This window comes from Haemorhous mexicanus, chromosome 8 (genome assembly GCF_027477595.1).
Source record: "Haemorhous mexicanus isolate bHaeMex1 chromosome 8, bHaeMex1.pri, whole genome shotgun sequence".
NCBI lineage: Eukaryota > Metazoa > Chordata > Aves > Passeriformes > Fringillidae > Haemorhous > Haemorhous mexicanus.
The window spans coordinates 20,275,265-20,290,867 of record NC_082348.1 but is presented as its reverse complement, the minus strand read 5'-3'; the positions used below and the strand labels follow the sequence as shown (position 1 = coordinate 20,290,867).

At 40.7% G+C, this 15,603-nt stretch overlaps 1 protein-coding gene across 4 annotated transcripts in view; it reads right to left on the bottom strand.

Annotated features, from left to right (window-relative positions):
* The window catches only part of ITGA6 (integrin subunit alpha 6), a 38,827-nt gene that overhangs the window by 15,415 nt on the left and 7,809 nt on the right, over window positions 1-15,603 (bottom strand). For 3 of the 4 annotated variants that reach the window (XR_009487343.1, XM_059853112.1, XM_059853113.1), the window contains exons 2-9: window positions 8,377-8,504; window positions 7,857-7,936; window positions 5,861-6,116; window positions 4,293-4,424; window positions 1,755-1,965; window positions 1,130-1,323; window positions 908-996; window positions 28-155 (exon numbers count right to left, since the gene is read on the bottom strand). Coding sequence is in view for 3 of the 4 variants with exons in the window: in XM_059853112.1 (XP_059709095.1) it covers window positions 28-155; window positions 908-996; window positions 1,130-1,323; window positions 1,755-1,965; window positions 4,293-4,424; window positions 5,861-6,116; window positions 7,857-7,936; window positions 8,377-8,504 (1,218 nt within the window). In the remaining variant the exon portion in view is untranslated. Of the gene's footprint in view, window positions 1-27; window positions 156-907; window positions 997-1,129; window positions 1,324-1,754; window positions 1,966-2,953; window positions 3,071-4,292; window positions 4,425-5,860; window positions 6,117-7,856; window positions 7,937-8,376; window positions 8,505-15,603 lie in introns of all 4 variants that reach the window. The other variant, XM_059853114.1, reaches the window with a different exon arrangement.

The window sequence follows — 15,603 nt, the reverse complement described above, 5'->3', positions numbered from 1 at the left end:
AATTAATTAAGGTTCCATGTATAATACCTGTATACATTTACAGAATCTGACAGGGAACCAACAGCAACATCAGGGTAGGAATTTTTATCCAGGTCCATATTTCCAGCGATAGAGTAACCAAAGAAATTGGTCTTTGTTTTTTCACCATCAAGAATCTAAAAAGCAAGTAGATTGAGGGAATTCAGACATTTAAAAGAGATGAAGGTAAAATAAGTAACCTGTCTTACAGCCAGAGACAAAAGAGGAAAAGAGATACAATGAAGTAGGACCTGTGAAATAGGACCTCTGTATTCAGTTCAGCTAAACGATACTGAAGTGCTCTGCTTCCAAGAAGTTACTTGGCAATAGCAGTGAGTACCAGAAATTACTGATTTGCCGAGAGCTTAGTTCATCTTTATTTACAGTATTTATGGACTATAAACACTTGAAACAGAAGAAGTATTCTATAAAGTATTCAAGCAGTATTCTAGGGAGGATAATGAAGTTCCATTCCCACCCTGCAAATTGGACAGTGACCTTCAAAATAAAACAAAAAAAAACCCAACAACAACCAACCAAACATTTTTAAGAAGAAAGTGAAACAGTAGTAATGAAAGAGAAAACAAAGAAACTAATTGTTTTCAAAGCACCAGATTTATTTTTTTTTAAACCCAGAATTTATTTATCCATACATCTTTTTCCTTCTCACATATTACTGGTGCCAATGGATGGCCCGAGAAATAAAAATATATTTTCATATCAAGAATTCCTAATCTTTCCTGTCAGCAGTGCAATCTTTGAAGGGCCCTGCGACTTTCCTGCATAGCCAGCATCCCAGTAATAGCAATGGAAAGGAAGATGGATAATAGCCCTGTCATTCCTTTAATTTAGTTCAAGAATAATTATATAGTAAAGGCTATTTCATTACCTGTGCTGGTTTCGTATTTATTCCATTCTCAGATCCATGATAAATGTATACTTTGCCAAAACCATCATACGGAGCCCCTACTGCAATATCTGGTGAAAATAAATTGCAACATCTAAAATCATTCTTGCTCTTTCTGCAGCGTGCAGTCAAAGGCTGCACGTTCCAAGTCTGGCATTGGCCAAACAATCTCACACATTTTTATTGTCCCTGTTTTCCATTTACCTGGATATCCATCCTGATTGATGTCCCCAACATTTTCTACTGCAAGTCCAAACATGGAGTCAGTGGTTCCGTTTAGGCGAAGAGGCTTCACCCCTGCCCACTTGCCTTGGCGGTTCATGTAGATGTACACGGCACCCCCGATATCCCCACTTCTGTCAAAGTACTGCGGGGCCCCAACAACGATGTCCTGCCAGCTTAGAATGAAAAGGGGAAAAAAAAGGCAATGCTTTTGTAGAAGAACTCTGAAGAATAACTGCTAAGACTGTGAGCTCAACATCAGCTGCCCAGAGAGCTGCTGAACAAAGACTAAAATGTGCATTAAACTGGTTGGGCATCAACTGCCCCACTGACACTGCAAGCTGGTTTACTCCCTTGACGGCATACAAGGACCTTCTATGGTCTTCTTGGGGTATGAGACTCGTTTCTTGTTTCTCAGTTTACAATAATTGTTTAAATAGAACTCTTCATTAGAAAGGTAGACTCCATCCTGATTGATTCTCAAGACACTCACCATTTCCTCCAGGAAGACATGGAAGATGTCATTCCTTATATTTCTAATGTGAAAAACCAAAGCAGAAATTAACAAGATAGCTATACCAGCAGCAGGAGTTAATCACAGCCATACCCATCACTGTTGAGGTCCACAACAGCAACATCATAGCCAAAAGAGGAGGCCAGCCCTTCTCCTTCAAACATGTGCTCCAGGGAAAGTGCTCTCTGATTTTTTTCTTTTTTTAGTAAAACAACTGCTCCACTGTGGTTTGCTCTTGGGGCACCTGACACAAAAGTCATCTCATCTTGGGAGACAATTCCTTTACCAGAGTCCAAAGAGAAACCTTCAACAAAGAAAGAAATAAAGTATAAATTAACTAAGTAACAGCTTACATCTTAATATGAAAAAATAAACATTTCCCCAGCTATATTAAAGTGGTATATGGAATACAAGTTTTGTCTAAAACACAGTGTGCTGTGGCTGAGAATTCTCCATTTCTGTTTGCACTGGTGGATGCAAGTCAACACTTCTTTAGATTGCCACAAACGCTCCTCCATACGTTACAATTAGTACTTCCCCACAAAACACAGTACTTCATTGCTCACTTGGACCTGCTTTTCACAGACACCAAACACAGGATACATACAGCTTAGACACAATTACAGCTTTACCACTTGAATATAGCTTGAGTACTTCACCTCTGGCAAAATTATCAGAAAACCTCCTAAGTCAAGTCAGTATCGTTCTTTTACAAACATGCAAATTGGTCTGCACAAGCATTCTCATATGAATGATGTATGCAGTATCTGAGAATCAGCTTACACAGTAATGGTGAAATGGGCAATTTTAAGTTAATGCAGCCCTAAAAATGACATGTTCAAATTAATTTAGTCTTACAATACATTTTAAAATATGAAAAACCAAGTTAAAAGACTATACTGCATATACCAATATAGCCAGTGAAGGCCAAAGTAGAAAAATGCTCACTTTGCAAGGAAGGAAGATACCAGCCAGATGGGAGTCTCCCTCTGAAACACTTCACCACTACTATGGAAATTCTCAGTTACAGCAATTCACAATGAGACAGTTCCAGAAAAAACTGAGGGAGTCCCAGCTGTGGGAAAGATGAGAAGGTTCGGAGAAACGCATGACAAATCAGCATTTCTCTCAAGCCTTGTTACTTTGCTGTCTCCCCCTTTATCTGAATCCCTGCTTTTTTCATGCTTTACTTAAAATATATTTGATATGAGAGGGGATAGAAGGGAGAGGATCATGACAAAGGTCTGGAAATTATGTCTGACCAGATGCTGCCACCTCAAGTGGTCACAAACCTAAGTAGCTATTCATCATTACATCCACTGACTTGTCCACCTGTATGCTGGGAGGCAATGTTTTGTACACAAACTGATCTGGATGAGTATCAGATACAGCTGTCAAAAATAGAAGACCTATAAATATGAGTGAAAGATTGAAGAGAAAAAAAATAGTAGTTAAACAAAGCACCTATAACCACATTTGCTTATGGTCTAAACACAGAGAACAGTAATGCCTGGGATGAGCTGGCTTGCCTGGAAGTGGTTCCGATTATTACAAATCAAGGCAGCATTTACATTTAGGAGATAAATGCATTGGTTATGCAACTGGAAAAAGATTATATGACTGTTCACAGCAAAAAGCATTGGCCTCCACAGCACTCCTCAATTCTTATTCCACCAGAGGATGCTATCAGCTTGTCTAATCTAAGCTCTTAGGATGATTTTTCTAGGTACCTTTACACCCAGTAATTACTTCTGATATTTAACAGAAGTTTATGTTCTCTTTCTCTTAACATATATGTACCTCTAAGTTTGCTCTCTTCTTGACTTGCTTTTTTACTTTTTACATTAGCAATGCCCTTCCCATCTATTCAGCTTTCCATCACTCACACAGAAATTCCAGTCTCAGGTTACCAAAACTCTATTTGTTGCATATGCCAAAAGCAGTGGATCAACACACCACAGACATCTCCACTGGAACAGAAGGATTCTTTACACTTAATGCCTTTTCAAAAATGCAGCATAGCCTTTTTAGTGTATCTCCCTTGTGTACAGAAAGGTCACTGGCCTAAGGACATATTCTTTGCTTTCATGACTGCACAAAGAGCAAGACATTCACCTCCTGCAACACACACGTGAGTAAAATATAAACAGTACTTATATTATGGCATTTAAAGGTCTGAGCCACTTGAGTTTTAAAAACATAAAGAATAGAAGAATTGCACTTACCTACCAGGAGAGATAATCTACAGCCTTAACAGTTACATCCAGAAACTCAAATTTATATAAACTTTCTGATACTACATTGCAGAGACTGTGCAGCTAAAGACTACAGACCCATTCATTGTACTGACCCATCAAAGTGATTATAATCACTCCTGGAGATTCCATAGGCCCTTGGCACAGCTCTTGAATCTCACATTACAACAGCAGCTCTTCTAGGTACCTCAGCAGTATCACCTTACACTTGAAACTGGCCCATACATGTGGAGGGAGGCTGTGAATTATCCCAAAGAGTTAACATGTTACGGGGTCCACAATGGAACATCTGCTCCCATTTCAGATCATCACACCAGGCTGGGATCACAAATGCTTAAGAGACCTAAAGAGATTTACCACATGTACTTAATCCTACCTAAGTAACTGTTAGCTGGAACAGGAACTAGATTCTTATCCTGGCGGCTCTCATCACCAACTTCGTAAGGCCCATCATCAAAGATACCCAGATCATAAAATGTCTGATTCTTTTGCTCTGCACGAACCACCCCTGAAAAAATGAAATGATAAAATAAAAGCAAACAAATGATAAGTGAGAAAAATAACAAATAAATGTTCCCAACTTATATTAATTATGATGAATGACACAGTGACTGCTGTTAAAATGGGACAAACACAGAATAGTGCACTGGGTTAGTGTTTTGTCTCTGTTCTGTGTGCCAGAAGCTCATGCTGCTCTACAAGGAAGCCATACAATGATCTGGATACTAAGGAAATTCTCAAAAAACCCCATTGAACTGGTTTGGTCATAAACCACCCTCATCCTGTATTTCTTAGCCTTATAAAGCTTCTCTTAAAAAGGAGGTAAGTACACAGGAATTTTTTAAAAATTACATTTCATTATGACAAACACCAGCATTATACTTAGAAACAGTATTTAAGGGGAAAAAAGCTATTGTGCAATAAAAAGTGTCCTTCCCTTTTATCAATTGGCATAATTAAGGTTTTGGCAAGCACAAACATGTTTTTCCATTACACAGAAGAGTACTCTTAGGACTGTACCAGCACTTCTCTGCAATTAAAGTAAAATGGTGTCTGCACTCAGTATGCTGTTTCAGGTCAGTCAGATTTTGTTGACAGATACATGGAAGATTAAGTTTTCACTAAAGTACACCTTGTGCCAGAGCTTAACACACTGATTTTGCACGGTTCATACACCAGGCACAGGTGTACGAGGTGGAAAAATGCAGTGCTCGGAGGATCAGATGTTCTCAAGAGGAAAGTATTTACAGCTGTTGGTGTAATGAAGTGTGATGGGAAAAATCACATCTCGAGACAGAACTGGGCATTTAGATGCTTCTGAATATAAACTAACAAAGAATATCCAGGGTTTTTTCCCCCCTTATGTTTTGGAGAATCTCCTAGATGACACAGAGTACTTGGCTCTTAGATTATCCACGAAATTTTACATGGACACGCATGGATTTAGATATGAATATATGCAGTATTGCTGTTACCTTCCTGCAACCCTTCAGTATTTATTTTGGAATGTACTGGTTTCCACAAACTTCACAAAGAATAAAGGACAGAATACTGCAGAATAAACAAAGAGTTCAGCAGCTATCTAACATTTGCCCAAATGCAGAAAAAGAGCTGGTCAAGTAACTCATACAAATTTAATAGTTTGTTCCTGTATGGAAGTGTCCAAGTAAGCCCTCAATCACACCATATGATTAAGACTAATAAGGGGAAAATTTGCTGTACGTATGTGCGAAGTTCCATTATTCATAAATACACACAAAGATATTTAAAGAAATTTCAGTTAATGTTGATACAGAAGCACAGCATTTTGTAAAAACAGGGTAAAATCATTACATCCCTATTATCTCCTCTCCCCTTAAAAACCAATTAAAACTCTGGATGCAACCTTTGAGAGCAATCTCAGAGGAAATGGGAAGGGTAGGCAGGAAGGACGCCAAGTCATACCTTTCCAGTTGTAAGTGCCTGGGGCACCAAACACAATATAATGATAGTCTCTAGTAAAAGTAGCAGCAACACCTTGCTGACAGGAACCAAACTTCTCATGGCCTCTTAAACGACCATCACAAAAACTCCATACTCCATTATCCATATCATCCTTAATAGTGAGGTCCTGGCTCAGCACATAGCACCTTCCAATGATATCCCGGGTTTCCTGCACTGTGTTTACATACTGCCTTTTCTCATAGCGATGTGCACACGTCTGCAAGACAGAAGAAAGAATGTGTGATGTGTCTGTGTGTCGTACGCGGGTCACCACAGAAGGCAGGGCTCACCTAGCAGTCCCTCCTGCTACCAACGCTGCAAGGCACCCTGCAGGCACACCTAAGTGCAGAATGAATGCTTCCTACAGGCAACACATGGGAAAGGTTGGGCACCTACAGATACCAGGCACAGCAGCCTGCTTCATGGTCAAGGAAGGCCACAGGGTTAAATCCCTAAAGCCCTTCCTGATACTAAATCCCTCTCTTTCAAGAAGTAAGGAGAAAACCACCTTCTCTCAAAGAAAGAAGTGGCTGTTTCCCAACAGCTCTCAAAGGACTGACACACCCGTGCAGGACACAAGAAGCTGGTTCAACTACCATCTACCCAAGACTATTCAGAACTTGCCCCTTACAGAAGAGTGCCACTAAGCAGAGGCTGAAAGCTTTTCCAGTGGAGGGGAGGGAAGTTGCTCCTACTTCCTCTGTTGGATGTTCCACTTACAGGGTAAATGTCACTGGGGCAGAGCTGAAACACTAAACACTTCTTGTTCCTTATCCTTTCAGACTATCCCCTGGGAAAAGAATTCTCATCAAGTATTTAACACAAAGGATGAACAGCCACTGGCTAAGCAGTGTAACCACCAAACCACTGCAAAAAAATGTGAACAATCAAAAGCCTTTGACAGCAGTGTTTGTGGAAGACTCAGATGTAGCAGGTTGTCTGAAAAACACAAGCAAAGTTTGTCTCAGCTAACAAACCTTTTCTATGGTTCCTATCAAGGCCTAAATGTTATGCAAACAGCCAGCGGCTCCACATTAGAGCACTGCAGTACTGTCCTGCTGCAGCAACCTCCAGGCTGCTCACATCATCTGAAAAGTAAATTCCCCACTGACCATGAAAAGACAAGATAGCATTAGTTGATGACCAGTTATTCAGTGAACAGGACTGTTTCCACGTGTTCCTTCCCACTGTGGGTTCTGAGGCAGACCAAAGCTAGTTATTACTGCCTCTAATTCACATCCTGAAGTCACCTGCCCCCAGGTTTGAAAGCAGTGACATTAACTTCCAATTAGATGAGGAAGCTTCACTGCAAATCTGTTTTATGATGTATTTGGTATCCTGCAGCACCACAAGAGGTTTTTATTTAACTGAGAATGCTACTTTTTAAACTCCTTCTCTCATAACTCCCAAAACCCTTTTCTGTTTAATATAAAATAAAAAGTATCAATGTATTGTATAAAATAAAGAATAGCAAGTAGTCTTACTGCAGTGCAATCTAGTGCAGTGCAATGACCACATTAATTCACAGGAGCTACTCAGTGGAAGTCCCTGATAAAAGTTGAAGTGATGCTCATCATCTTGGAAAATAGGCTGGTGATAACCTGGCTACTTTTACAGCCTTATACACTATTCTTCCCTATTTCTGCAGCTAGTAGTATTTAAAGGAAAAAATGTGTATATGACCAAAAAAAAAGTCTACCCCTTGAAAATAAACTGTCCATCCTAGATTTTTAAAAAGGTTATAAAGAGAGGCTAACTCATTGAAAAATAATTTAAAGCTCTTACAACCTCAAATGCCTTATTTTGCTAAGGAGACATTGAAGTCCTTACCTACAAGAAATCAAAGGAGTAAACTTAGGCAAAGTTCCCTTTCAGCAAGCTGCACAGAAACACAGACCATTCAGAACATAAACTGCAGACCCCAGATGTTTTTGTAAGTTAGTCCTTTAGCACTTACCACCACGTTTCCTCCTGGCCCCTGACTCTGAACAGTTACACCCATCCACTGGTCTTCTTTACTCTCCATCTTTGGGTCAGCTGCAAAGTATCATAAAACAGCTTGAAATATTGACAGTTCACTATATTTTCTTTTTTCTGGGTTTTTTTTGGTTCACTGGTTTTGGTTTTGTTTTTTTTTGTTTTTTCTTGAAGCCCATGTCAGGGGAGACTCTTCATACAGAACTTCATACAGACAGTCTGCAGGTGGCAGTGTCCGTTCATGTTATCACTAACAGCATCCATTTTATTAAACTTCTAGCCTATTACTTCATGTTACATCAATTTACAAAACAGTAAGAATCTACCAAGATTTAAGTATCTCGCAGTAACTTAGCAATTAAGCTACAACTTACTGTGATAAAAAAAGTAGTTATGTATAAATCCCTAGAAGAAACTGTCTGATACACTGCCTCAGGAGAGGACATCAAACAAGAACAGTCAACTGTTTCAATTCAAAACAAAAGCAGTGAAAAACTTACTCTCCTCATCAAATTTGACACGCAGGCAATTTGTATTTGGAGATGCAATGTCACAGCTGTACAGCCCTCCTGTTCTGTTGGCTTGTTGGGCTGGAAAGGCCTTTTCCCGAGGAGCTCCAACCAGCAGTCTGCAGGGAAAACAAAATAATTTAAAGGAATATGTAGAAGGAATATTAGAAAAGAGAGAGGCAACAGACTCAGGAAGTGGTTTCACCATGTTGCTAGAGGTTTGACATGTCAACATTTGAAAGTGGATGAAAAACTACACCACAGCACTGCTCTTTTAAAAACAGAAAAAGGAGGGAGGGGAAGGAGAGAAGTTGTATAGCAGTAATGCAGATTACAATTATTAGATCTGCAAACCAGTACCTGTATTGTTATTCCTGTTATTGTTGTTGCAATATTCACTGAGAGTGGTTGATAAAAAGTAGGTGTCTGGCAGTTTTGGGAAAATCCTCTTTTTATTAGGGCATCAAGTGGGGTATTTTTTGCCTTACTAGAATAATGTACCATTTAAAAGGTATACTTGAAAAATCAAAATTCTATTATAAAAGCCAGATTACTTAATTTAAAAATAGAAAGTGTGCACAGGACTACACAAGTATGACATGAACCATGCATCAGTGTGAATTTCAGCATGACTGCAGTAATACAAATGAATCAGCTCATATACTGAGCTGTGCTACGTGCTCAACAGAGTCCTTCCAGATAGAGGACACATTCCAGTCATTACTCTGTGGCTACTTACTCAGCTGTGATTTAATAAAAGAATTTTAATCAAGTTTGAGCTCATTATGCCAAAACCAGGTTAGCTTTTTCTGCAGCTATGCATGTGTCATTTTAGCTTTCTCATTGGCAAGCAAAACCTCTTTCTGCAGGTCAGAGGTAGGGGTAGAGTGAGGGGATGCTCTTCCAGCTATCACCATCTCCTTATATTGGCAGATGAAATACAGACACTCAAAACCTAGGAACTTTTCCTCTGTAAATGAGGGTTGACAAAAACAAATTCTTAATTTCTCTTCACCTATGCTCACAGTATGATTCATCTTATTCACTGGGACTTCTCCCTGAAGGTCTGTGGACGTGGTCTACTCTAACTACTTTCAAATAGGTTTGAATGTCCAAAATCCTGTTCCAGAATGCATACTCAGATAACAAAATAACACCCCAATGTCAAGAATGCAGAATGGGAGATAAAAACCCAAGACACTCCAAGACACAGACAATTTTACTGATTTTTCTATCCCCATAGTAGGTTTGCCTTGTTACTCTACAGAAAACAGAAGCTCAGCCATGCAGTATACTGAACATGACACATCTCTGAGCATCAGTTCCTGTCAGAGACTTAGCTTTTTATTATTTGAGTTATGATGACTTAGTATCTAATGTTTACCATGAGTCCAATGTCACAGAAAAGCAGACAATTGCTATTCCTCATGTAAATTACAGAAACAGATGATTCTAACTGTTAACTTGAATCCTGATTTTCCCCACACATCTTGTTCAATACATACTATAACCTAACTGGGTTTTCCCTGGGCCAGTCAGACTGCACAGGTGTTAATCTACAGAAATGGAACATAATAAACCATTAATATAATTTAATTTAAAATAAGCATCTATCAAGTGACAGTGTTGGGAGAAAAAACATCTGAATTCTCTCATACCCTGGCATAAAACTACAATGTTTTTTAGCTCTGGTTATAATTAAAACATGTGTCTTCCAATTTCAAACTGAAATTCTGATTTTTAACCAAATGAATCAGTCCAGTTGCTCTATCAATTAGAATTATTTTAATTATTGATTTCTCTTAATTACTTATCGAAGATACGTGATAATAACTGAAGTCCCACTGCCAATTATGAGCATCTTCTGACTTACAGGAACAGATTTACTCCCTTACAGCTGCAGATTCATAGCCAAATGTAAGATAATCCCCTAAGATTAGAGCTCCAGCATTGATGTATAATGTTTTAACTGAGTGCCCTTAGCGAGAGGCAGGCTCAGGGGGGTGCTGCCTGCCCCACACAGACACCAGTGACCCCGACTGGACCTGGGTGTGCAAGGGCAGCTGCAACACAGCTCTCAAGGCAGGGACCAGCAGAGCACCACATCCCTCCATGGATCCCTAGGGCACAGCTCCACCCACCCTACCCCACTGCGGTGTTACATTACACCCGAAGGCAATGGCTGAGGCAAGAAAAGCTCCATTTCACCACTTATGCCAAGTACTACTCAAGTCTCAGAAAAGGTATCAAGACATCTTACTGACTTTACCTGCATCTGGAGCAGACCTTTAGATAAGTGTGTGTAGAAAACATGCTTCATAAACCCACGTATCTCCAAGAAGCAGAAGAAGGTAAGAACTCAGTGCCCACATTCAGGTAGGCACCATGTAACTACAGGGCCAGTTGCAGATGCACGAAGAGTCTATGAACTGTAGGTCGGGCTGCGTTTAGAAGAACCAGTCAGAGTCGGGAACAGCACAATTTATTGAATGCAACATACAAGGTTCCTCTGGACTGAGGGTGAGAAGGCATTAACTGCAGAGTAGCTCATACAGCACTAACGGTGCCATTGCAATCACAAGTTTAATGTCCCAGTCAACACTCAGCACAGCTTACCAAAGCACAAGGCTTACCAAACAGTGTCCCTACTGAAGGGGGGGGGGGGGGGGGGTGAGGAGGAAAAACCTGTCCGTCTGTCCCTGCAATTTCACTCAAATTCTTCTCCCCCACTGGATGCAGAAGTGGGGTACTTTTATAACTTGTTCACTGTTACCATGCTCAGTGCTGTGGGTGGGATTGCAGTCAAATCTTCCGTTCTTTGTGGGCATACTTGCAGAATATGTCTTGGTAGGAAGTGTACTTGGTTAGCACAAAACATTTCTGGGTATCAGGCAGAAGAACAAGACCACATGGCCTACGCCTCACCTGACACTGCCACCCCCAATGCCACAGCAACACAAACCACAAGCCCTCCAGACAATTTCCACACCGGCACCTAGAGGCACCATGGCATATTGAGCTTTGCATTTTCTTCACTACTTTATGCTTTTAACAACCAGTATTCAGCAAGAACAGTAGGGTGAACACTCTTCAGAAGAAAGGGTGTAAATATCTTCAATCAGATATGGCCCGAAAGAGTCATTAAAATCCAAAGTAAAATACACGAGCTTTCCATTTCAACACCTACTACAGAATATTAAGCAGTAAGGTGCAGATTTTAAAATCCTCCCTGCTTTAATTGGTAATTCTTGAAATGTTTAGTAGGTAGCTGTGGCTCCCTCTCAGCTAATGAAAACAACAGTGAGAACTGGGAGTGGTTTCTGCTCACAGCTATCTGAACTCCTTCCAGTACAGCTCATGAAACTGTCTTGGTTGCTTCCAAAAGGAAAGTCAAAGTTAAGATGCGAAAACCATATCAAAAGAAATCCAGAAATCGTCCAACCTCCTGGAAGTATTCCCTCACTCTACAGTGAAATTCTTTTCTTCACTTACAGTCTGGAATTGTCCAAGGGTAACATATGATTTTTGCACATACTTCAGAGAAGAAAAATTATCACCAATTCATTACAGTTCTATTTTGGAAAAAATTCTCAAAAGAAATCAAATAAAAGGAAGAAGATCTTCCATGTTTTTTAGAGTAAATATCCTGCTCATCAAAATAAGAGGCTTCCACTGAGTAAATTACATTTTGATTTAAACAAATACAAAAAATACCACAGTCTGCACTGAACTCAGATACTCTGCTATCTCCCAAAGCTTTCTTCATTCCTTAAATTCTTTCCTTTTCCATGGTGTCCTTCTACCCAAACAAGGCACCACATCTTTGCCAGCCTTTCTTTAAAAGTAAAAGCAAACACATCCGTAGTGCCTACTCTGAGCCTAAATAATAACAGCTGGAGTAGAAATCACGAAGTGTTTCCTGGAAGTTAACCACTTCCACATATAGGTGAAATAAAGTAGTCACTGGTCTAAGTAATTTCCAATTCTGCAGGCTCCAGTGAGCACAAGTTTCAAATTGAATATTGCTGTTCTCAGGAAACAACGCTGCCACTGCAGACTTTGCACTTCATTATGTTTCCAGAAAGACTCCACAAGGAGGCAAATTTGGAAACTGACAAAGCTAAATGCCATGAAATGGCTCACCCTTGACTGGACAGTTAGACTCCTACATCCTTTCTCTCTCCCAGTTCCAGTGCCCTCTTGGGAAAGACTTTCACTAGATTAAGCAAAATGAAGAAAACAGAGCCACTAGCTCAAACTCAATTTAAACTTTACCACAAAATCACCAGCCATAAGTCATCTATCAAATGTTTAAAGCCTCCAGGCAGAGACCCCGATCACAATGTGGGCATCTACAGCCCTCGACCTGAGCTCTGTTTTCACTCCTCTGCAATGATTTGGTCTCATCTGTTTTTAAAATTAACAAACACGGAAGATGGATGCCTTTAACCACCACAATATTTCAACATAACTGAAGTTGGTGAGTGGGACAGCCACTGTGATGGCCCCACCCCCACTTCATGCTTGGATTTGCCATTCCACAACAGAAAAAAGTCACAGGACAAGAGCACCACAGACTAATTAGCACAGAGAGATTGTCCCTTCATGCACTCAGGCTGCTAATGGCAACTGGAGCTGAACCATGGGCTCCTCCAAAAAAAAACCCTCCCCAGCAAAATACAACCAGTAACTGTGTCAGCAGGGAGCTTACCTGTGATGCTTTTCATAGAGACACCATCATGGCCAGTATGTTATTAACAGCTATTTTAAGTGACTGAATATTCTCCTGATCTGCTACTCCACAGCTACACTTTGGAACTAACAGTGCAAAGCTGTGGCCAAGTACATCATTAATGTACTCTGTTGCCTGGAGGCTTGGCACTTGAAGGATTGCAATTTTCATTTTATTTCTTCAGCCTTTTTTAGGAAACAGATTATGACAGAAGCTAGAAAAAGAAGCCAAAAGCCGCACAAGGACTAGGGCAAGCTAATACAAAGCAAAACTGGAACGACAAAGATACCTGTTGTTCTGGAAAGGCCACTTATTATTGACTTTCAGAGTCACATGGAAAAATAAACACTTTGCCATCACAGTCCAGAGCCCAGCCTGTCTGGATTTGAAACAGGGTTTGCAGATCTCTTTTCCATTGGTACACAGCATTTTTCTTAGAAGAAATGGTACAGTCTGCCCCAAGTTTGTGTTTCAAAATCCAGTTTTCCATTTCAGAAACCACTCTCTGGCTTTAATTAACAGATATCACGCTGTCAAATAGCAAGTGCAACCTGTATACTACTTACAAGTTTCATTTCTCCCTTACAATCTATACATTTTTCAGATTTAAAAGGAAGAGCACCCGTGCCAGGAACAGACCTATGAACTGGTACTGTAAAATATGTATCAGACAGTTTTATAATTAATTTATGATAAACCTACAGGAGAAATAATGTTAAAGGGATTTTCACTCAGGTTTTCTAACATGGCAGTGCCTGGCACTGCATGAAATCTTCTTAAAACAACATGTGGTTTAACTCAAAAGTGACAAGTGCAGCATTTCAAGAAACTAACTTGGGAGCCCAAGTCCTGGCACTTCTAGCTCAGCCCCTGCCTGCAGTCACCTTGTCCACACTGGAAGGACTGAACTACAGGAGTCCCACCACAGCCAGCTGGGCACAACCCAGCTACTCTCCTCTGCAGATGCACTAAGCTGCAGGTCCCAACAGCAGCAGGACAAGCAAGCAAGAACAGCTGTAGCACAGCAGCCGGGGTGACCCAGCAGTCCCCAGCTACCCACAAGCACAGAGAGTGCAGCGTCCATCCCCGCGGTCCCCGCACCGCAGTCCTGCTCTGCTGCCAGCAGCCCCCACGGCAGGGCCCTCCCTGGCCGCCGCCCCCGCTCTGCGGCACAACGGGCCCTGTAGAAGCAGCTGCTGGATCAAGTCTGTGCTGGGATCAGTGTCTTGTGCACATGGCTCACTCTACTGGCTTAAGTAAACAAGTGCATAACAGAAATTAGGAATTACTGTCTCCTGCACTTGGGCTGCTGGCCATTCATGCCATAGAAAATCCCGGAATTCATTTAAACTTCTTCACATTTGCAGGACTTGTCTTTGTATCCCCACGAAACACGGCATCTTTATAAAAAGTTCATGAAAAATTAAAGAAGTATCACATCCCATATTAGGTACATGTTTTAGAAAACAAACAAGAAAGCAATTAAACCATGGAAACAGTTGCTCACTTTTTTAGGGGGGGAAACTTGAAAGCAGTGCACCCAGTCAGTATTTGAAGGCACTACTTGTTTGAGAGGTAACAACCTTAACAGGCTTATACTGTTCATTCAATGTGCCAAAAGCCATTTTAAAAAAATTATAGTAGTTCTAATTCAATATAAAACAAATATTTGGGTTGAAATGTCATTCCTCTATTTCCTTCACAGAACGAAGTACATCAGTTTCATTTATCACCATAATTAAACTATTAAAAGGCATGAAAGAAGTACATCAAGAAGGATGGACATTTTACTGTAGAATCAATGGGCAATATAACACACTACAGCAACTAATACAGCCCTGCAGAATTTGAAGAGCAACTGTTCCCCATGCTAACCCAAGCCATAGTTCTTTCACTCATACATCTAATTTATGAGATTGCCCCCGCTCCTCCTTTTCCAGACTTACCACCATCTCCCTCTGAACTGTAGGGAGAATACCAAGACGGGTAGAAACCTCCTACACTAGATACACAACCACATAAATTCTGCCTGATTCAAGGTCTGAACAGAAGTTCATCACATTTAGTTACAACATACCAAGCAGCACCCCAGGGGGAAGGACCCTCACCCACACCAGACCAACACTGGCACCCCTGAGTTGAGCTGTGCCCTGGCCAGCTGCCAACCTGAGCCTGTGGACTACAGAGGAACACCCTGTGGGAGAGAGCTAAAGAACTCTGCATATGCAGAAGTAGTGTGGACGTGGACCTTCCTGCTATGTAATCCCTAGTAAGAGCTTCAGAGAATGAGTACATGAACAGCCATCAAACACAGACTTCAACAGCCCGAAGGCACTTGCATGCTAAAGCACAGTTCTAAGTATTCCTTCAGTCTTAGAGCCATCATAGCCCTTGGCTAAATGCCTATAATCGAATCCACAGTCTGAGTAAGACTTTTCTTCAAGCCATGAACTTAATGACAAAAGCAGATGTGTCACTGGGTACAT